The sequence below is a fragment of the Dromiciops gliroides genome, chromosome 1 (genome assembly GCF_019393635.1).
Source record: "Dromiciops gliroides isolate mDroGli1 chromosome 1, mDroGli1.pri, whole genome shotgun sequence".
Taxonomy (NCBI): Eukaryota; Metazoa; Chordata; class Mammalia; order Microbiotheria; family Microbiotheriidae; genus Dromiciops; species Dromiciops gliroides.
Genome location: NC_057861.1, coordinates 459,088,021 through 459,112,165, shown reverse-complemented (window position 1 = coordinate 459,112,165; position 24,145 = coordinate 459,088,021). Strand labels below are relative to the sequence as shown.

Sequence of the window (24,145 nt, the reverse complement as noted above, 5' to 3'; positions counted from 1 at the left end):
TGTGCATTCATAGGCATACATGTGCATGTGTATACACACACACACACATACTGACCCATTGAAGTGTTGCTGACCTGGCTCTCTACTGAGAAATCATCTCTCAAAATAAAGCTTAACCAAAGACTGAAGCAACCCCTTACTAAAAGTTTATACTGAAGAAACTTGTTCTCTGAGCCCATGGAAATGTTCAAAGAGATAGAACACAAAAGTAATCATTTTAAAAGGATAGAGTCATATAGATTTCAATACATAAATGAGCTAAAAAAATAAAGAGTAATGATTTTGACTTATATTAAAATACTGAAAAGATAAAAATATGATTTAAGAAAAACACTGAGGTATCATTAGATTCTACCCTTGACTTAGTATTATTTTTGTTTTGTTTTGTTTTTTGCAGGGCAATGGGGGTTAAGTGACTTGCCCAAGGTCACACAGCTAGTAAGTGTCAAGTGTCTGAGGCTGGATTTGAACTCAGGTACTCCTGAATCCAGGGCTGGTGCTTTATCCACTGTGCCACCTAGCCGCCCTTGACTTAGTATTATATACCCCTTTCTGAAGACCTTCTACTATTCATGAAGGAAAGATCAGAAAAGAAATCAGAGTTAACTAATTTACCTTCCCTGGTGTTTTCAATATACATTTAACCTTCTCAATTACACCTAAAACATCACTGGGGTCTTTCAACTTCTTCTTTACATCTTCTTCCAGCTCTTCCCATTGAAAAGCGCCTGTGAATGGATAAGAGAATAAGCAAAAAGATTAAAATTGAGTTTAGATTTAGAAATTGGCCACAGAGTAAGAGGAAACTTAAGAAACCTTGCTGTCAAATATGAAATTGTCACACTTTGCTCAATTATGTCCATTTTGTAAAGTAAAAAAGTTATTTTTACAATTGTTTAAAATTACTTTGCACTCCTCTACGGAGGGAAAAATGATAGAAAAACAAATTCAAGTAATCACACTCTAGTACTTGGTCTGAAGGCATAGGAAAATGACCCAATCTAAGGCCCAGTTAGGTCTTATAAGTTGACTTTTACTGTCAGTCACAGAGAATGCAGTAAGTTAGAGTGTATCATGTGATTATGCATGTATGTATGCATGCTTGCATGTATGCACATATGCTTGCATGTATGTATGTCTATATCAGAGAGAACCAAAAATACAACAGACAATTCTACAAAGCCAAAAGGAGTCAGGACCCTGACTGTAATGGAGTGAGCTCAGGATGCATATGCACTCAATTTAGATCAATACCCCCAGTAAAATCTGAGAGTCAGACTGCTAATGAATAGTGTCTAAATTCAATCTTTGCTTTGAAACATGGATATTAGGTACACATTACTTGGATGAGTGATGAAAGTTTTCAAAACAACTTGTTGACTATAAGACAAGGATTTTTCATATACTACAACAAATGTAATGCAAGAAATAGTCATAAAACACCTACTGTGTGCAAAGCACCATTATAGGCATTGAAAGAGGTACCAGATTTTGATCAAATAAAATCTCTGCCCTTAAAGAGCTTACAATCTAGTGGGGGACATATCAGATACCAGTAAAGGAAGCTTTAAAAAAATCATATAAGTGCATTACAGGATCAGAAAACAAAATGTAACACCAGAGGGGAAAAGGTCATTTATCAATTAGAGGATCAAAGAAGGCTCTCTCAGAAAGTAGCTTCTGAGGTGAGGCTGAAAGGTCAGAGTATTTTAGGCCTAAGTAAAAAGCACAGATCAAGGCACAGCTTACTAGAAATAGCACTTGAAATATGGTTCACCCAGAGTTAAAATGAAGGACTGGAACAGAACTGAGAATATATGACAGCTTGATGTACAGTCAGGGAGTAGGGAGCAGTTCAGTTTGACTTGCAAAGAGTACCCAGAAAGGAAATAACATAAGGTTGGGTAGTACTACGCTGTTGAGGGCAATGTCTCCTAGGTAGAGGATTTGGAATTTTTCTATGCAGGTGATAAAATTAAAGACTCTCAGAGTTTTGAGGGACCTTGAAGTCATCTAATCCAACCCTTAACTGAACAAAAATCCCCTCTGTGACATCCCCAACAAGTGATAATCCAGGAAGTGCTTGAACACCTAAAATGAAGAGAAGCCAATCCCTCCCGCTTTTGTCAGGAAGTCTTCCCTTTCCTGGAGCCAAAATCTGCTTTGTGGCAATTTCTACCCATGACACACCATTCTGTCTTCTGTAGCCAAGCAGAATAAACCTAATCTCTCTTCCACAAGAGAATCCATCAAGTAATTGAAAGACAGCTTTCATTCCTCTAATACTTTTCATCTTCAGGCTAATTATCCCCAGTTCCTTCAAGAAACTCATAAAACATGATCTTGACATTCTTGTCGACTTCATCTATATACTTACAAGCTTACCAATGTGGTCCCTAGAGCTATCACTCCTCCCATTCCAGACACTGATTCTTTTTTTTTTAATACTACTCCCATACTTGGGTTCAGATAATAAATTTGACAAGTATGGGAGTAGTATTAAAAAAAAAGAATCAGTGTCTGGAATGGGAGGAGTGATAGCTCTAGAATATCAGGTTCGCTTCTAGGGACGACATTGGTAAGAGTGAATATCTAGAATGGAGAGTGTTAATCAGAGAGGACCAACATGGCTTTATTGAGAATAGGTTATGTCAGAATTAACTTCATTTCCTTTTTTGACCAGAACCAGACTATTAACAAAACATGTGGCAAAGTGTCTCATGATACTTGGATGATGGAGAGATATGTATAGGGTATAGAAAGGTCAGGTCAATTCAAAATTAGTTGAATGTCTAGACATGAAAGAGTAGTCATTAAATGGTCAATATTCATTTGGAGGTTGGTTTCAAATGGAAGGCCCCAGAGATTGGTTCTTGGCCCTCTGTTGTTTAATATTTTTTATCAGTGTCTTGAATGAAAACAAAGATGACATACTTATCAATCTGACAGATGACACAAAGCCAGTAAAAAGTATTGGCCTGTTCTACAGTGATATTAGGGAGAACAAATAAGAAGGGATAGATAAGAGAAGCATTTTAGGGTTAGAATTGAAAAAAAAAGCTGATAACAGTATATGGGAGGTGAGGAAGAGAAAAGAACCAAAGATAACACCAATTGTGAAGGACATAGAACACCAGGAGAGTGGTCAGATCACAGAGAGAAAGTGAAGTCAAAAGGAAGTTATTAATATGCTAATATATTCTATTATCTTATCATTCAAACTCATTCATAAGCAAACCAGGAAAGTTGGCTTATTCAGTAATTTTTAGCTATGCTGAAATCTCTTTACACAAATTCCTATGAGTCACCTTTTTAATTGGTTGTGCAGTGAAATCCTACTTTTTACTTTGTTTATGACAGCATATTCAGTTCCTGTCCAAACAAATAATATTCAGTTTTTCCATACAAGGTAGGAAAAACACCAAAGTGTTTTTAAGGAAAACACTTTGTAAACATAAACTTAATAAATAATATAAAAGGGAGGTTTTCAAGGGCACAATGGTGATAAGAAGGTTTTGTGATCAGAGATGTTTACAAAGCCACTTTTAGGCTAAATAACAAAATCCTCACACTGGGATCTTCTTTTTCACCTAATATTGCACCCATTCATGTAATTTCTCTGCTGACATGTAAGTAACAGTTTGAGTACAAAGTTCAAATTCCTTTGGCTCCCATTCAGATCTTTCCTAATTCCTGTGCTACTTTACATTTCCATTTTATCTCATCCTACTCCCAGGCCTAAATCCCAGACAAACTAGACTGTTCTCTCTTCCCAGATTACAATCTGCTCTTTCTGCCTTTGCGGACTATTATTTCCTGTACCTGGAATACTTCCCTTCCCCTTTTTTTGCCTGCTGAATTCTTACGCACTGAATATCACCTTCTCTATGAAGACTTCTTTGATTTTGTAACAACCTTTTACCTCTCAGATCTCACACGAGTTTTAGTTCACTGTTATCTCTGAAAGAATTGCTATCTGCTCTTTAATTTAGTTATCAGTGTATGTGCCCTATGGCCCTAACTAGACTATATTCTAAAATAGCAAGGAGAGGGTCTAGACTCTTTATCTACTCCAGAGTATGGCAGAGCACTGCAGGCTTTATGTTGTTTTTTTGGCTTTCTTTGTATCCCCATCACCTGACAAATAGGAAGTGCTTAACCAGGGCTGGCTGACAGAATGACTGCTCTGGATACAAAAGACACAATAAATGTCTATCAAATTACACTATGGAGAATGGAATTATAATTTATAGCACACTCATTTCCCTGCAAAAACAGAAAAAAAGAGAGAAGATGGTACTTGAGTTATGTACTCTTTCAGTAACAATATAGAACATGAAATTTTTTTTTGGTATACTTATTAGACAAGAGGCAGCTAGGTGGTACAGTGAATAGAGTGCTGGCCCTGGAATTAGGAAGACCTGAGTTCAAATGTGGCTTTAGACACTTAACTGTGTGACCCTGGCCAAGTCACTGAACCCTGTTTGCCTTAGTTTCCTCATCTGTAAAATGAGCTGGAGAAGGAAATGGCAAACCACTCCAGTATCTTTGCCAAGAAAACCCCAAATGGGGTCACAAAGAGTTGGACATGACTGAAAAACAGTTAAACAGCATGATAAGACAAATGCTTACACATTTGCCTTGTGTAACCATGGCCCATTTTCTATACATATTTTATTTTACTTTTTAAACATTTATATATATATATTTTTAGTGAGACAATTGGGGTTAAGTGACTTGCCCAGGGTCACACAGCTAGTAAGTGTTAATCGTCTGGGGCCAAATTTGAACTCAGGTCCTCCTGAATCCAGGGCCGGTTCTTTATCCACTGCGCCACCTAGCTGCCCCCTACCTTTCCTGATTCTATGGGAATGATGATGATGGTGGCACCTATATCACATTATAAGGATCAAATGAAATAACATATAAAGTGCTTTGCAAATCTTAAGGTGCTATATATAAATGCCAGCTATTATTGGTATTATGAACTCCTCAGCTGCTAATGTCTTTCTGTCCAAACTGTCTCACAGTTAAAGACTTTGTATTGGTACTTCTTCGGTGTATACTAATATATGCACTTGTTCTTTCCCATTTGAATGTGTAAGTTCCTTGCCAGAGGGGATTGTGTCATTCTTTGTATTTGTACTTGTATTCCCAGAACCTAGCACAGTGCATGATAAGCCTTTAATAAATGCTTGCTTGCATCAGAAATGCAGAGCAAAAGTCAACAGCTCTACCTTTTCCCTTCTAGTGTTATTAAATGACTCCCTAAAGGCATGACGTGGGTACTGACTTCTGGGAGTATGAGAATTGGAAGGACTTCACTTGTGCTAACCCAGCTAGGAGTGAGAGCTGGGGTAGGCAAGGTTAGGGTAGGAAGGGGCATGGAAAAGGGAGAACTGGGAAAACAAATGTTTTAAATGAAAGCTGAAAATGTGCTGATTCAGCCCTGAGAAATCCCGGCAGTCTCACCAAAGTGATAACACTCTACTCCTTCTATTTCCTTAGCCCCAAGGAGAAAGAAGCCTCAACAATAAACAGTTCCAGCAGATGGCGGCAGCAACTCAAGAACAAAGTAGCAAATGCTGGCTTCAGAGGTGGAATGGAGCGGCAACAGCAGGGATGGGAACTTTGGGAGGGATCCCTTCCTTACCTGGCAGCAGGGGCTCAAGAGGATACATCGTCCCCTTTCCCAATGGCACAGTAGTCTGTGCTAGAGTCCCCATTTTCACCAATAAGAGATTAAAAATAATTCTATTGTTTTATTTTCCTGGTAACAACTTTTGATCTTTGCAACTGAATGCTTTACTATTTGATTTATGACTCCTGCTTGGTCTGAAGCTCTAGTTCTAAAATTAGAATCGCTGAAAAGACCCTGCACTGATCCTGGGATGGCCAGGAGGCCCAGAGTTGTATAGGTCCCATATCATACTGGTCTATCACAAAACACCACAGTATGACACTAGCTACGTAGCCCTGGGAAAGTCACTTGATCTCTCTAGTATTCCTTTTCTTCCTATGTAGAATGCTGATAGTATTACCTGCATTACTACCTACCCATTATGAGTGAAGAATTTTCTTTGTAAACCTTCAAATGCTTTATCATTATGAGTTGTTATTAACAAGGATATATTTATCTTCTTTACCCAGTTCCTTGGCACAAACCCACTCCTTAAGACCACAGATTTAAAACTTGAAGGGATTCTGAAGATTAGTCCAATCCCCTCTTTCTTTTGCAGATAAGGAAATTAAAACTCAAATAAATTAAGTGGCTAGGATCAACTGAGCCAGATTAAAAAACCCTAGGCGTCTTGACTTTAAACCCCATGTTCTCTCCACTGTTGATCATAGGATTTAGTTAGAAGAAACTTCAAAATAATCTTGTCTGACTCCCCTCTTTTTTAATTTATAAATGAGGAAACTGAGGCCCAGAAACTTTTCGAGGTCACACAGGTAGGAAGTTAGCAGAGCCGGCATTAGGCCCAAGTCTTCCAACTCCAGATTCAATGGTTCTTACACTATGATATGCTGCTGACTTCTACTTTCTAGTCCTATTGTGAGGGAATTGCTATGTAACATTAATTTTTCCCCCAAAACATGCTTATTAATATATTTACTGTTTTACTATAAGTGTAGTGAAAAGTATATTGAATATGAAGTCAAAAGACCTGAGTTTGAATCCTAGTTCTACTACTTCTGTGCCTTTTGGGCAAGTCACTTAACTTCTCAAGTCAGTCTCAGTTCCTCATCTGTAAAATGAAGTGGGGTGGGAGGTGGGGGGAGGGCAGGAGAAGGTTACATGACCTCTGAGGTCCCTTTCTACTCTAGGCTTATGAACCTATAATCTCCTGGCTTCCCGTTATAGATCCATGGTCCAATGTAGACGTCTAATGATCCTAAGTCTAGGGCAAGAACCTAGATTTGTTTTTTTGTTTGGTTTTTTTTTGTGGTTTTTTTTGCAGGGCAATGGGGGTTAAGTGACTTGCCCAAGGTCACACAGCTAGTAAGTGTCAAGTGTCAGAGGCTGGATTTGAACTCAGGTACTCCTGAATCCAGGGCCGGTGCTTTATCCACTGTGCCACCTAGCCGCCCCCGAACCTAGATTTGTTAAGAAAAAAAATCTCCTGAGAGTAGGTATAGGCTACCTTCTCTCTTCTCAATCTTCCTTTGCCATCCTTTCCCTTCTCATTTTGCAGGGGAGCTCATTTCACACTTCATTGAAAAAGCAGAGGCCATCCTTTGTAAGGTCCCTTTTTCAGTTTCACATTTCATCTCAACAACATGCTCCATTCTCAAGCTTCATATTCTCTCTCTCTCTCTCTCTCCTCCTTTTCCCCAATTTCAGAAAATGAAGTAGCCATTCTTGCTAAAGCCAATCCCTCTATCTGGCCTCTTGATCCCATCCCCTCCCATCTTTTCCAGAAGTTCAACCCTAATCACAACCTAACCTAATTTTCAAACTCTATACACTGGTTCCTGCCTTTTTGCTCTCAACCCTGTCCAGATCTTTCCCATCCTTTAAAAAAAATGAGGGGGCAGCTAGGTGGCACAGTGAATCAAGTACCAGCCCTGGATTCAGGAGGACCTAAGTTCAAATCAGGCCTCAGACACTTGACACTTACTAGCTGTGTGACCCTGGGCAAGTCACTTAACCCTCATTGCCCCACCCCACCCCAAAACTAAAAACCCTTTATTTGGCCCTACCATGCCCTTGAGTTAAATAGTTTTCTATATGGCCTTCCTTTCAGATAAACGCCTAAAAAACGTTGTCTATATTTGTTGCTTCTACTTCCTCATCTCCCACTTACTTCTTAACCTTTTGCAATCTGGCTTCTGCCCTCAATGCTAGATTGAAACTATTTGCAAGGTCACCAATGAGCAACATTGCTAAATGCAATGTCTGTTTCTCTTCCTGTGTGGCATTTGACCTGCTGACCACTCCCCTCCTGAATATCATCTCTTTGGATTTTTGCAACACTCTTCTCTCATGACTCTCTTCCTAGGTAACTGACCAATTCTTCTCACTCCCCTTTGCTGGACAATCATCCATGTCCGACTCCATATGCATAGCTGTGCTGCAGAACTTTGTCACAGACCTGCTCCTCTTTTCTTTCTACACTGGGGGGGGGGGGAAGGGGGGTCTTCATCTTCGTGTGTGTGTGTGTGTGTGAGAGAGAGAGAGAGAGAGAGAGACCCTTCTGACACAATCTGCTGAAGCCCATCAACCCTTTTTCAGAATGTTTTGAAGGCATAAAATAGAATACATAAAATTATACAGGAAACCAATTATACTGAAATAGTTATCAAAATATTTATTTAAAAGTCCATGGACAGAATTGAGAACCTCTGCATACTCTCTTTACCTTAGTGATCTCATCAGCTCCCATAGATCTGACCATGCACCATATGGATGACTCCCAAATTTTTATATTTCTGTTCCTCATCTCTCTCCTGAGTTCCAGTCCCATATCCCCACCTGCCTTCTATATTCCTCAACATGGATATCTCATAAACACTTCTAAAATTACTTCTCAATTTTCTATTTTGTCAAGGGAACCACAACTCTTCCAGTCATCCAGGTTCATTACTTAGGAGTTATACTCAACTTTTCACTCTTGGTCACCTCCCATTTCTAAGACTTTGCCAAGGCTTGTCAACTCTAATTCCTCAAGGTCCCTTATATCTATGCCCTTCTCTCTACTCACACCACAATCATTCTAATTCACGCCCTTACAACCTCTCACCTGCACTACTGCATCAGCCTTCTCTTAAGTAAAGCTACCTATATCTGGTCTCTCTCATCCAATCCATTCTCCACACAATAGTGGAATTGATATTCATAAAGCACAGGTCTAATTCTGGCACTCTCCTGCTGAAGAGGTTTCAGAGGGTCCCCACTGTCTTTAGGATAAATGCAAACCCCTTTATTTGCTGTCTACAGTCCTTCACATCTAGCTGTAGCCTATCTTTTCGGGCTGATTGACAATACTCTCTCATCAAACATTCTAGGCTTCATCCAAACTGGTCTACTGGCCATTCCCTATATCCAGGGCATTCCATATTGCACCTCCATGCCTAGATACAGGTTGTATCCCATCTATGGAATGCTATTATTTCTCATCTCTGCCTCTTGGAATTCCTAACTCCCTCCCTCCAAGGCTAAGCTCAAATGCCACCTTCTTCAAGAGCCCTCCCAGATTCTCCCAGTGATTAGTACCCAGCCATGACCTTAATTTACTTTGTGTAAATCTTTGAATTTATTCATCTATGAGTATGTTGTATTTCTCCAGCACCACTCCCAGCCCCACCATGGAATGTAAATGCCTTCAGGTTAGGGGCCATCTCATTTTTGTAGCTGTATTTCTAGGAGTTAACACAGTGCCTATCACATAGTTGGAACTTAATAACTCCATGTTGATTGATTATAGAACATCTGGTGAATAACTTACAGCTCTGAATGAGGTGTCAAAACATGTGTGAACCCAAAGTTTTCTCACCCTTTCATCAGCTGATATTAGAACTTATCTGCAATAATAATTCTATTCAACACTCAAACAGCTACAGACACGACATTGCTTATACCTCTCAATGATTCAGTCAAATTCTGTCTAGTTCCTCCTTTGGCAGTAAGTTTATAATGCATCTGAATTCAAACACCCTTTATCTCAGCATGCGGTTCATATCCCTATGTTCTCACTGCTAAGGCTATAATGAACTTTTCTACCTGTTGCCTAAGGTAAGCTGCTGCCAGTGCTCCCTTTCTCAGACAGAACAGTTCAGAGTGCTGAATTGGTGCAGCACTGATGCACTGTGGGAGTATCCTGATATTTAAACAACTCTGGCTATGCTGGGGAATGATAAGAGGCAGCTTGGCAAAATAGACAGTTGACCTCAAAGTCAAGGAGACTTGTGATCAAGCCCCACCTCTGAACACAGTGACTATGTGACCATAAGCAAGATACTTAACCTCTCAGGATCCCAGGTGATCCCCTAAGACATTAAGTTCTAACACAGCTGCTGATCTATACTGGTACAAGGAGGTTTCCTGACCTAGCATTCTCTCAGCCAATTTTGCAGGTCCAGTCCAATTAAAGAAAAAATCTCCAGTCTTACACATAATTGGTGCTTTATTGGGAAATAATGCATTAGATCTGTAAGAATACCAAGGGCACTACTCCTTTATCCTCAAGAGGAGAAACATGTCTAATTATTAAATTATTTATTTGGTCAAATTTCTCTAACATGAATTACCATCTGGGACAAAGTGAGGTGCCACTAGGCCTAACAAAGGCTTCACTTATTAAGTTGCTGTCACAATGTACTGGGTCACAACAGTGACTTCAAAGCATGAAGCCACTTTGAGAAGTATATATCTAACCTTCTCTTGTAATGAAAGCATATGGCTGAATAATTCACATACTCCGACAAATCTGTGATTTCATCATTGTGGGTCCTTCCCAAGGGAGGCACAGCACATCCATGCCTTCTCATCCTGTGTTAATGCTCCCTTCCCCCATACACCCTACCAGTATGCTGGGGGCTTTATTCTAGATATTTTTTTGTGAAGACCAAAGAAGCATGTGACCAAACCCTAACCCATCTGCTATTCTGTGCTTTTACTATACCACCAACCCACCTCCTTTTCTGCTGTTATATCTCTTTAACAATTTTTTACACAACTTGTTCCTTACAAATCATCATTCATAATGAGCTTCAGTCTATTTCTGCCTAACACAAAGCTTTCTTGTGACCTGTAGGTTCACAAGCAATTTCACTTCTTCAGAGGTCATGGTATCACTGCATGATTGGCAGTCATATGGCAGCTTCAGAAGAATTCAGGTTTATATGGATTTATGGTGTCCTCATAAAGAGGTGTCTAGATGAAAGACTAGAGCACTAGGACTAGGAGTCAGGAAGATGAGTTCAAATCTAGCTCAGACACTATGTGACCCTGGGCAAGTCACTTGACCTCAGTTTTCTTCAGTTTCTTTAACTGCAAAATGTAAAATGGGGGATAATAACATAGTGGCTCCCAGAGTTATTGTGAGGCTCAAAGGGACTCACTGGTCACTGGACAAGGATCTTATAATTGGAGAACCAACAGTCAGATTTATATACTGACTCCTTTTCTACCACTCTGATACTGTTTGGGGAAGGGAATGAGGGCTGCCTAGCACTGGGGGATATTCTGTACTGCTCTTCATTTCCTGAGTTACACAATGACCAAAGAATTCATCGCCAAGTGGGCGATCACCTCCTGGCGATGAGCCTCTCCATGCTCAGTCAGAAGGACTGTCAGCCAGCAGGCCCAGTCACTGGAACAGTATGCTTTTCCAGCACGGCAGAACCTGCCAGAGCTTGTGCTGTGTTAGCAAAGCCTTCAAGAAACCCGAATGACCTACATGCCACAATGAGGCACAGAGGCAGTACCTTAGTGGTGCATGAATAATTCATACTGTTCCAATTGGTAAATAAAATTGAGCTCTATAGCACTATTGTAAAGGGGGAAAGTAAAGTTCTTCCTCAAAAAACTTTCTTTAAAAAATACAGTCCTATACCTCCACTAACTAAATTCCCACTCCAAGTCTCACTGTAGTAAAAGAGGTGATCCTGTTTATAAAGGCTATTATTCCAGAGAGTCTGACAGGTCCTACTGAACTGGGAAAGTTTTGAGCATGGGCCCAGTAATGGAGTGTATTGTTGGTTGGAGAATTTCAATGTCAAGTTGGCAGCAAAATAATGAAATTTTTTGGCTAGAGAAACTCTTAAAGACCATCCCCTAATTTGTAGAAGGGTTCTCATCTGTATCAGTGAAGGAAATCCCTACAGATCATTGAAATAATGAAGAAATAAAGCATTATACACTATTTTTTATTTCTATTCACAATTTAGAATTCCTTTCTTGGGGCAGCTAGGTGGCGCAGTGGATAAGGCACCGGCCCTGGATTCAGGAGGACCTGAGTTCAAATCTGGCTTCAGACACTTGACATTTACTAGCTGTGTGACCCTGGGCAGGTCACTTAACCTTCATTGCCCCGTAAAAAAAAAAAAAAAGAAAAAAAAAACAGACCAAAAAAAAAAAAAAAGAATTCCTTTCTTCCTGATTAAAATTTTCTTAAATAAAATTTTGAACTGAAGAATTCAAAATCTGAAACATAATAACCCAGAATACTAAGCAAAGTCCTTAAGCAAGATGCATTAATTCACATTATTTGTCATATCTCCTAGAGCTATTCATTTGACAAACCTGTATTTAGCAGCTACTAGATGCAAGTTATTCACTTGACTAATGGCATTTTTGCTTCTACCTAAGCAAAATCGATTGAGAGCACTTAATATCACCCTTCATAACCCATCATAATCAGGCCCCTTCCTGCCTTTGTAATCTTCTTACAGCTTACTCTCTTCCATGTAGTCTTTATTTCAGTGACTCTGGCTTCCTTGCTGTTCCTCGTACAACACACTCCATCTCTCCAGTCTGTGTATTTTCACTGGCCATCTCCCATGCCTGGGATTCTCCCCTTCTTCACTTCTGCCTCCTGGCTTCCTTAAAATCTCTCCTAAAATCCTATCATCTGCCAAAATCTTTCCTCCTTAATGCCAGTGCTTTCCTTCTGAGATAGTCTCCAATTTATTCTGTGTATATCTTATTTCTACATAGTTGTTTTTACGTTGTCTCACTAAACTGTGAGTTCCTTGTGGGCAGAACCTGCTTTTGCCTTTTTTTTTGGTATGTTTTTAGCACAGTGCCAGGTCCATAGTAGGTACTTAATAAATGCTAGTTGACTTGACTTCATTCTTTTCCATCCCATTAATTCTATAACTTCCTTGTTGCTTAGAGGTATATATGCTATTCTTTTTTTTTTAAAAAAAGAATCAATTTCTTTCTTTCTTTTCTTCTTCTTCTTTTTTTTTTTTTTTGGTGAGGCAATTGGGGTAAAGTGATTTGCCCAGGGTCACACAGCCAGTAAGTGTTAAGCGTCTGAGGCCAGATTTGAACTCAGGTACTCCGGAATCCAGGGCCGGTGCCCTATCCACTGGGCCACCTAGCTGCCCCAAGAATCAATTTCAATGTTAGATTTTGTGTATATGCATGCACATACTCACATATGTAGGTTATACACAAACAACAGAAGGAGAAAAGGTGACCTAATTTCTAGCATCAACAGTTTTAGAACGGTTGTATACACATAAACGAGGATACTCTTTCCCCTAATTCATCCAAAATAAATTTACCATATGTTCCCAGTTAAAAACTCTGAAGTACAGAATCAGATAAAAAAAGCTTCCTACTGATTACTCTTAGGAAGATGATTAGCTTCAGTCTGAAAGGAGAAAAGCATATTCTAGCTCCATGGATGAGAAGACAGGTAAAGGTGTAAGTAGTTTTCCTTGTTTTACAAAGTTAGTTGTAATGTTATTTAAAATCTGAAACTTTCCATTTAAGTTAATTTAGATGTATGATCTTGCTATGCTATATATCCTTGTTTGTTAAAACAAATTAAGCAAAATTTCTGCTTCTTTGGATTTTAGTGGTTTCTCAGAGCTGAAAAGAAAGGGAGCCAAGGAAAAGGTGAAGGAGTACTATGAACTGAACCTGAAAAAAGGCAGTATGGAGGGGAGGATATTGAAATTACCTAAATTTATCTGTGTATTCCTCCTGCCCAAATGTAGGCTAATTTTTTTAGGGGGGAAGCAATCTACATTAAATGACTTGCCCAGGGTCACACACCTAGTAAGTGACCGAATCTGGATATAAACTCAGGTCCTCCTGAGTCCAGGGTCAGTGTTCTATCCACTGTGCCACCTAATTACCTGTAAGCTAATTTTTAAAGTGTGCTTTAAAATTCTTTAGTTATTTAGTCGAGAGACTAGCTAAGGAAGTGATGAGAAGGCAAACTAGCAAGGTACCTTACAAATACTTGGTAAATTTATACTTCTAAAATGAAAAATGGAGAAGAGTTCTTTGTGTTTTCTTCTGATTACAAATATCCCCAAACATCAAGGATCTTTGATTTTACTGGTATGGGAACTGCCTCCAATAGAGAACTCATAACTTAGTAAATAAGGTTTAGGCAATTGCATTAGGCTCCGAGAAATTAATTGACAAGGCTTGTGTCAGAAGTGGAATTGCAACCCAGATATTTCTGACTCCTAGTAGAGTGCTCTACGCACCCAGGCACGCTTCTATTTTTTTTTTTTAATGTCTCCTACTTAAAACCCTGGAGGTCTGAGTTGTGAGGTGCTATTTTCAGGGTCTTCATTCACACTAAAATTTTTTTTAAAATGAACTTTTGCTCTTCTGTTCTACAAGAGGTTCTGACCTCCTGAGTTCACCTTATTCTTTGTTAAATACTGCTGATAATATAATAAGTTCTGCCTATTCAGTAAGAAAACAGGATATTTCATTCACTCCTACTGTTTCACCAGAGTGATTTTACAGTAAGCCCAGGCAAATAAGTTTGTTTGGAAATCAAGAAGCTTGCTTGAATTGAATGGATGTTTTTTCCTCCCTTTTTGGCACAATGATCTGCTTTCTCCTTATAGAATCCAATGCAAATAATAACCCAGAAGCAGAAGGGGAAGCATGTGAATTGTCAAAGTGAACAACACTAACTGGGAAGGGCAACATGCAAGCTTCACATTCAAAAGTTTTAAAAACACTGAGTAGCTGGAGCCATTCTGAGAAGATACCTGAATAAATGAAGTGCAGAATGTCTGATAAGCAAGAACAGAAGAGAGAGTCTTTAACAATGACTCTTACTGGTGGGTTGCATGGTGGGCCTTGGCTAGTATCTGGAAATGGCGCCTCACTGTTTACAGCAAAGAGATCTTGGGCAGTGCGTATCACAGTGGAGTCCTGAATATCCGCGGGACTCTTCACATTGAACAGCAGCATGAAGACATTGCTCACAGAACAAAGGACTATCTTGTGAGCTTCTACAACTTCCTTTAAATCTTCAGTATAAAATATCACATCCACACACTGGCAGCAGAACAAAAGGTTATGTAGGTCAGAGTTATAGTGTGATGCTTCACCCTTTAAGACAGGCATTTTTTCTATTTTAAAAAAAAGAAAATAGAAAAATAACAAATGAATCCTTGTATAGCTCTATTAAAACTTAAGGTTCTTTTTGTGTTTGTTTGTTTGTTTGTTTGGGGAATAAAATTTAGGGTAATAAGGGGCCTTGGAAATAATCTCATCCAATGTCCTTTCTTTATAGTAACTAAGGCTCAGACAAGTCATTTAAGCTGCTTAAGATCACACAGGTGAGTAAGAGCTAGAAATAAGTTTCCAACCAGAAACCTGTTTCCAAATTGAGTGCTCCTTCCTTTACAGATATAGGAGAACTGCATGTAAATTTTAAAGAATTATAAAATGTTATCACCTATACACGAGTGATTTTTCCTTTTCATACATTTAAGCTTTATTTTCACTTATAGAACAAATAGAAAATGCATAAATACAGACTAAAACCCACATTATGGCTTGATAAAGCATAATTAATTAAGCTTTTTATTTCAGGGGTTACCATTTTTTAGTTTGGGGCATTTAAAAATAGTCAACACTCAGGGGCAGCTAGGTGGTGCAGTAGATAAAGCACCAGCCCTGGATTTAGGAGTACTTGAGTTCAAATCCAGCCTCAGACTCTTTACACTTACCAGCTGTGTGACCCTGGGCAAGTCATTTAACCCCAATTGCCTCACCAAAAAAAAAAAAATAGTCAACACTCTCTCCCACTGCTCTCTGAAGGACTCCTCTTGGGAAGTTAGTTTTGCATCCCTATATAAACTTGCAATGGCCTTCCTAGCCTTCAAAACACTGGCCAGAGAATTAATCAGGCTCAATCTTTTTTTTTTTTTTTTTTTTGCAGGGCAATAAGGGTTAAGTGACTTGCCCAGGGTCACAAAGCTAGTAAATGTCAAGTGTCTGAGGTCAATTCTGAACTCAAGTTCTTCTGAAGCCAGGGCCTGTGCTTTATCCGCTGCACCACCTAGCTGCCCCCAGGCTCAATCTTTTAAAAAGAAAAATACTATTTTACTTTATTTCTGAAACATTGTTAGAAACTTTTCCTAGCAAAAGTATATAATTTGTAAATAGTTACTCTAGGGACTATCAGCAGTATAGAAACATTTATACCTGAATTTCAAATCAAAGTAAATGTATCTAATGTTCAAGGACTGTCATTTAAGGGACTTCCACCTATTATAAACATGAAAACAATTCTGAGCAAATGCTTACGATAGGGGATGGAATATCTTTAGAACCAAATTATTTATATACTTATTTATTAGCAAGTTTCAAAGCTATTCCCCCGAATCTAATAAACAACAACATTATTCTAGCTTTACACCTATATGAACTATAAGGATCACCTGGTTGTTCAAGCTGAGGTGGCCTAATTCCATGACACTTGCCGCTTTTTTTTCTTTTCTTCATTTTTTCAGATGACTTTTGATTCAAGGTTTGAATCATAAAATACTCCAACTATAACATGAAAACAATAAATAAAACACAAAATCGCTAAAAATCACATATTTGACATTTGCATTGACAGAGTGGCCTATATTTTCATGGATATAGCTCTATAGCCATAATAATTTTAAGAGTTCAAAATAGTTGGTGAAATATAATATAAAAAGGTCCATCAGGGGAATTCCTCCTGAGCAATTTAATGAAGTCTCTGATCAACTTGATGAGGTTACAGAGTGTGAGCCTTTGTCTGGGGTAGGGAAAACACGTCCCCAGAGAGGTACAGTATCACTTTGTTTAGAGAGAAGACAACTCCTAATTGATTTTTACTGACTGGGGTTGCCTCTCAGGTGACTGACTGGCAGAGACTCAGGATTATGGATTCTATCTGGAAGAATCGCCACTCTCTGTGGTCTATCAAAATGAAGTTGCAGACCAGCTCAACCTCTTTATGATTTTCCTTTCATCTGTCCCTGTTTAGAAGACAAACCAGCCCAGCAGAATAGACCGGAATACTAGGAAAATGACAGTCTGTGTACATTCAGTCTCGTCACTAATAATAGTGGAATACCTGTTACACTGCTTTGGAAAAGAGGAGTGACACATCATGGTTTTCTGAGCAAAGGTTAGAAACCTGAGGCCTGAGAATGGATCTTCCCAATCCAAGAGATACCACCTGGCAGAAGCAGGCAGATGCTCACCCACAGGACCCAAAAGGTATTCCTGAGAAACAGCTTTCTTAGAGAAAAGAGAGAATAGACCACATAATCTCCAAGGCTGTGAAGTGAAGGAGAACTGTGACTTGAGGGAGCAAGGGGCCTTGACCTTAATAGCCCTTTTATCATCCATCCTCCCCCCCCCCCATTATACCAAGTTATTCAGACAATGCCACCCTGAGAGTATGAAGATTAGCTAATCAGCAAGTTCAATGTATGCTCCCCTTCTGGGAGTGTCCCCGCTGTCCTAGAATATTGGAACTACTTTTGAGTACTGTGTTTTAGGACCTGTTCCTTCTTATGTGTTCTATGTATCTGTGAATTCTTTACATCATCTGCATTTTCTGTGGGTTGAAAAAAAAAGGTTGTCCTACCCAACATACATTTATTGCCTTGAGTGCTTATGCAATGAGGATCCTATTATAAAGAATTTAGGAAATAAACACAAACCATACCTAAACCTATACAGGGAGATTTCCTGGCATAAACTTCAGGCTGAGGGCAAGGGGTGGTGACATCATTTTCGCATAATCCTTTCTTCAGGAGTGCTAGGGAAAACAGGGGATGGATGGTAGAGGTTGATGGCTATGTGTAACAGAAGTATATATGCTTGTCAACCCCATGATCAACCACTTTTATAACAGCAGCAATTATGTCTGGTCTCCAAGAATTATGAGGTTTTTTTACATATATAAGTGAGCTTTCTCCCTGTTTATTTTATGACAAAAAAGAAACACTACTTGAAGACATAGTGGAGGAAAACTGATCAAGATAACAGTCATAGACTCATTTTCCCATAGCTCAGGTGATATAATCACAGAAAATAAGGGGAGGGATAAGTAAGAGAGGCTATAAGGTATTAACAACTTAAAGTACAAAAAGATTTTTTGAAACTGTTACCCCTTTACAAGGTGTTAAAAAACACTCATTTATGGAATTAGAAAGCAGCTTGCCATTGGCTGGATGAAGAGCCATCATGCTCTTAATGGTCTTTAAAGAGCAAGCTTTGTAGCTCTCCAGTCAGTTAAGAAAAGAGATCTCTGCACAGTGTAATTCCTGCAAGTAGAGGAGAATCAGCCTTAGTAGTCAGAAATCAGGCTACAGAGGGGCAGTTCCAGAAGGCTTAGATGAGCACCCTGACAAAACAGATGCATCCACAGTGGAGCAGCATGAGAAAATGATGAGAAGAGATAAGACCTTGGGGCCTTGCCATGCAAGAGGAGTGAGTTGTCCTAGTCATATGTAATCTCTTTATGTGTTCCTCACTACCAATAAATTCTATGTATGCACCTCCTCTTCCTATAGATACTATATACATCTATATCTATATACACAAATATATATACATATACACACACATATATGTGTGTATGTGTGTGTTCAAGAGTGCCCTCCATGTTTAATTTGGAAATGTTTTGTAGCTACTGAATTTTCTTTCCTATCTCAGGAAAATGCCTTTGTTTTGCACTAATTGTATCAATAGGCTGACTATTCAAGGATAATGCACTGCTGGGGGCTCATGGTTCATAATTTTAACAGTACAGATCCACAAAACAACTTGAACCAAACACAGTCACTCCATAAAGACCCAACCTGCAACCCGAGAGTACTAATTTGGAGGGATACCCAAACACCTTTATAAAAAGAAAAACATATGATGGTAATAGAATAATGATAAAACAACTGAATAGCAAGCACTTTTCTCTAAAATGAACTTCAATTGTAAATCAGGCAAAATAGACTATGATTTGTCTAAACATAATTAAACAAATTACTCATTCAAGAAAGAATTGTTTATTCTCGTTTACTCTCTTGAATAGCTGATAAATCTAAAACCTATAATTGTGTGACTAGTAATAATTTTCTCAGTATTCTGGTCACAAGAGGAAGTACTGCGGTAAGTCAGAAACTGATATAATTACCAGATGTCTGCAGATGGTCAAGATAATGATCTATTCTATAATAACTACCCCTCTGCTAAGATAATGGCTTGTCACAATTCTGTAAGAAATTTCCAAAGTCAGTCATATGGCCTCTTCTTCACTCTTCCCCTTGACACACTACCCCTCAATTTCTCAAATACCTTCAGGAGTTGATCATGCTGCCAAATTGACTCTGTGTGTGTGTGTGTGTGTGTGTGTGTGTATGTGTGTGTGTGTGTGTGTGCTGCAACTTCTGAATTCTGGATTGGTGTTAAAATTTTTTTTTTAATTTATAAATAGCTCTAAGTTCTATCCCTTTCCAACCATTAAAATTCTTGTTCAGTTTATTGAACCATTAAAATTCCTGTTCATGCTTCTATTATTTCTATCAACCCACTATCACAGATCTCATCATTTCTCACTCTTTTCTGAACTCAGGTCTTCCTGACTTTAGGGCCAGTTCTCCATCCACTGCGCCACCCAGCTGCCTCGCTTTTTAAAAAAATTTAATTAAATTTATTTTTATTTTCAAACAAAGATCAGCCTTTTCTTCCTCCTACCTCCCTCTCCCATGAGCTTTGCAAATTCTTGACCTGGGTTTAGGTCTGAACAAGAGTAGACTGCTTTTGGACCCTACTCCTATAAGCAAGTAGAAAACGTTCTGTGGACTCAGAAAGACAGAACTGTAGATCCCTTTTTGGTCTGGGATCCCTGCCCTGGTTATTCTTTTGTAGTCTGGGCTACATGTTAGAAGTGAGACCCTGCTTTGCATCTGAGATCTTAGCTACACCATTGCTGTTTTTTCCATACTAGGCCCAGGGCCTCCTTATCTGAGAATGGTCCTTTTCTCATTTTGCTCAGGACTAGGTAGTGAGAAAGTTGCCCATTGACACCTGTCCCCATCACAATGCCCTGGAGTGGGTCGAAGACCTCCTCCTGTCCTGGTGCACAGTCTTTCTCTGGGCACTGATGTGCTCTACACAGTGTGCTCCTGGTCTGATCCCATCTCCAGTGTCTGCAGACATCCCTTTCTGTCTTCTTATGCTAAACTAGGCTGTGAAAATAACTCATTATGACCTTTTTCTGGATTTGCCCATCAGGATCAATCAGTATGGTATATTTTCTAGATCTGTTAAGAGTTGGTGGAGAAGAACTCAAGGCATTGCTTCCTATCACTCTGCCATCTTCCTGATCCTTTTTTTAAAGATCAAGTTTATTCTAAAAGATGTTCTATAGGGGCAGCTAGGTGGCATAGTGGATAGAGCACCGGCCCTGGAGTCAGGAGTACCTGAGTTCAAATCTGGCCTCAGACACTTAATGCTTACTAGCTGTGTGACCCTGGGCAAGTCACTTAACCCCAATTGCCTCACCTAAAAAAAAAAAAAGATGTTCTATTGCTTTAACAACATCCAATTCAACATATGTGTGTCAAGTGTTCTATGTTACATGCAAATCAGTGAATGTAACAAATGATATGTAGTCCCAAACTTCAAGAAGTTTTTACTTTAGTAGGGCAGATAGATGAGATGCATACAGAAATAAATATATTAGAGTGTGAAAAACCATGAGCAATCCAAAGGTCTGTGAGAATTCACAGGAGAGAGGAATCTACTCTTGGAAGCGGGGGAGCCTGTACCACCATATTTGCTCACTTTTATTTTTAAGAATAGTCTTGTCCTGAAACTCAAAAGGACCCTTGGTCACAGGTTGTTTTGCATGATTCTACCATGACCTAATTCTGATGCTATCTACATACCTTCATACTTTTGAAGTGAGTATAAAAAGAAACTTAGTTTCTAAGTTTCCCATAAAGCGTGACTATGTCTCCCCAACATCATTATGGAAGCACAGTAAGAAAACCTTTTTAGTATCACTAAAAATATTGAGAAATAATATGTCTCCAGCTTAAAACCCTTCCCATACTTTTTCCCTTTAGGAAAGTGGGAATCAAAATTAACTATTATCTAGGTAAGATTACTGCATCCCCACCAACCTGAAGTGATTGGTACCATGACCCAGCTAGGGACTGGGTCCTCTTTGGCATTAAAGATTAAGCTATTGATCACAGGAGTGAACTCTTTTCAATCCTTAAGGGAAAAAATCTAAGCAGTAACTGAACAGCAGCCATTGCTGAATGTTACTGTATTTTAACATATTATAATCTTTTCCTTGTTCAAACTGTCTTGGGGTAGAGAATCATGTTGGAGGACATGGGGGACTATGGCAATTTGGACATATCTCTTCCCAAGCTAGAAATGTCTTGGATATAGATTAATGTTAAATAAAGTTGGTTCTGGAAAAATCTACGCCTAAATCACAAAGTATAGTATTAGTGTCATTTTTTTCTTTGACACTCTAACCTCCTGAAAGTAGGAAAAGCCAAGAGTTGACATGATGGGAAGTTTCTAAATCTGATTAGTGGAGAAGATAAAGGAGGTAGGGGAACAGTGGTTAACTGGTACTTGGATTTTTCTTGAGATTCCCTCAGAGACTACAATAGCTACCAGCAGCTTCTGTCTTCACTGGGGGTTTGACAGAAGCTGCTAATTATCAATCAAAGGTATTTGAACAAAAACCAGGCAGGAAGACCACCATAAATAAGCTCCCAAGACTGGGACACCAGAATGAAGAAGAGTTACAGCAAACACAGAAGTTAATCACAAGACTATCAAACAAGAAAAGCAGGAGAACAAGCACTTTATTTCCAGAAAATCAAGAGGAACAGAGAGGCAGTGGGACATAGTGAATAACTGGTAGGCCTTGGAGTCAGGAAGACCTGGATTCAAATCCTGCCTCTGACACACAGTCTCTGAATGACTGTGCAACTCCTATCGTCTCCCAACACTCATGGGCAATTCTTTAAGGCTATAATTTACAGAAGAGATGCTCAAAGGAAGTTCCACACTGGAAGTTTGTCACACTGATGCAGTCGCAGTCTCCTCCAAATAAAGAACTAAAAGAATCCTCCAAATAAAGGACAAAAAGAATTTTCCAATGACCTGTATCAAGTATCCTGTTTGTGTTCCTGCTAATGCCAGATAACACCTGTCTATATGCAAAGTGAAGGTTGTCCTTCCTCCTAGGGAACACTGTAAAAGGGCAAGAAGAATCCTTCACTCGGCAGCTTATCAGGGAGAATGAAAGAAGTGTTTTATTAAAAGCCCAGAAGCAGAACTTTGAGAAGAAAACAAAGATGAAAAAGGATGTGAAGAGAGAGAAGGAGATATTCATTTGTGGCAGGAGGCTGGAGGGCAGGAGAACATGACACAGATAAGGAAGGGAAGAGGGACAACCAAGTATTTGGAACTAAGTTAATAGGTTTGAAGCTCTTCCCCTAGAATGGGAAGACAGACTATCTCTGGAAGAGTCGGTGCTCTGAGGTGAGGACAACACTGAGCTGGCAGCAGGAAAGAGTAATATATTATTTGTTCACCTGATGTATATGAAAGAGACCCACCTTCTTCCCAAGACTTGTCAAACCTGACTACCACTAGGTACTCTGGGTGATTCATGTGGGCATATAGGTCAAAGGAAGCTAAAACACATTGTCAGGGATTATGAAATTCTGGACAAGACATTGAAGCTCCTTGGGGCACAGGTAATGTTTTTTACTGTCACAGTCTTTTGAAAGCAGTGGTTGGTTGCTAGAGGATAAGGAAGAAATGAGAAGTTAACATTAGGTTAAGAAGATATCTGAGAAGGGGATTTGGATTTCTGGGCCACAATTTAAAATAATAGAATGAGGAACTCCTGGCCAGGAAAAAATTATAAGTAACCAGTATTTTTTCCAGGACTGGTAAAAATATATTTGCCTTGAGTGATGACTCTAATCAGGGATGCTTTTTTCCTAAAAAGGAAGAAAGTAGGAGAAAACTGACCATATGTATCAAGGTATCATTGAAAGGACAACCACCTGAAGAGGAGCAGTGCAGAGGACCAGTAATTTATAGGATACAAAATGCAAGAAGGAACCATCAATAAATCTCATGGCTTCAGATTTCTATACAAATGATGTCTATACAAAAATGTTGGACAGGTTGCTCATCTGGGCCCCAAGGTCTGCTACTCCCTGAAGCTACCGACAAGGTTAGCATCCTGTTAAATGCATAGCCCTCCATTTTTGGGTGCTCTGCCCAAAGGAATATGCTTTAATTGCTTAAACTTCACAAAATGACTTGGGTTCATGGCCTAGATTTTTTTTAGGGCCACCCCTTTACCACAAATCACTCAGACTCTCAAATGTCAGCAAACAATAGGTCCCAGCACAAGCCAGATTGACCATAGTTTCGCCTCTAAATGGCTCAGAATGAATGCAAATAACAAGGGCTTCTCTTTTGGCCTAAGGGCCTTCCTTTCCCAAACTTTCTCCCTTCTTTCTTCCTTTCTCCATTTATTTATTTGTTGCAAAAACCTGGTAAGGAACTTCCCTTAAAAAAGCCAAGGTCTCACTCCATCTGGGGCCATCACTGATAGCCCTGATATTCGCCCTGATATATATCTTGCCACTGGACCCAGACGGCTTTAGAGGAGAATGAGGTTGGTGACCTTGCACAGCCCTCCCTCACTCAAATCCAATTCACTTGCAAGCCATGACATACCTTCCCAATGTCAAGGTCCTCTTCGAGAACAAAGGACAAACAACAACCAACATTCTGTAACAGGTGCCCCACTGGAGACCCAACTGCCAAGCTCCAGTTGGGCAATGCAGCTCCCTATCCCCCTCCTTCTTCTGTCCATATAGGGACCTTACTGCAGGTGCTCTGCACAAAGGAATGTGTTTTGATTGCTTAAACCTCACAAGATGACTTGGGGTTCACAGCCTAAATTTTTTTAAGACCATGCCTTAAACCCATATCACTCTGACTCTCAAAGATTGGCCAACAATAAGTCCCAGTCCAAGCCTGATTGGCCACTGTTTGGCCTCTTAATGGCTCAGGGTGAGTGCAAATAACAACAACTGCTTCTATTTTTGCCTGGGGGCCTTCCCCTCCTAGACTGATGGACTGACTGACTACTTCCTTCCTTCCTTCCCC

The 24,145-nt window shown here is 39.4% G+C and overlaps 1 protein-coding gene across 7 annotated transcripts in view; it reads right to left on the bottom strand.

The window, feature by feature from the left end:
* RHOBTB3 (Rho related BTB domain containing 3) overlaps window positions 1-24,145 on the bottom strand; it is an 84,623-nt gene that overhangs the window by 38,983 nt on the left and 21,495 nt on the right. For all 7 annotated transcript variants that reach the window (XM_043964874.1, XM_043964876.1, XM_043964873.1 and 4 more), the window contains exons 5-7: window positions 16,378-16,489; window positions 14,695-15,060; window positions 616-728 (exon numbers count right to left, since the gene is read on the bottom strand). In XM_043964874.1, coding sequence (XP_043820809.1) covers window positions 616-728; window positions 14,695-15,060; window positions 16,378-16,489 — 591 coding nt within the window. The remainder of the gene's footprint in view (window positions 1-615; window positions 729-14,694; window positions 15,061-16,377; window positions 16,490-24,145) is intronic.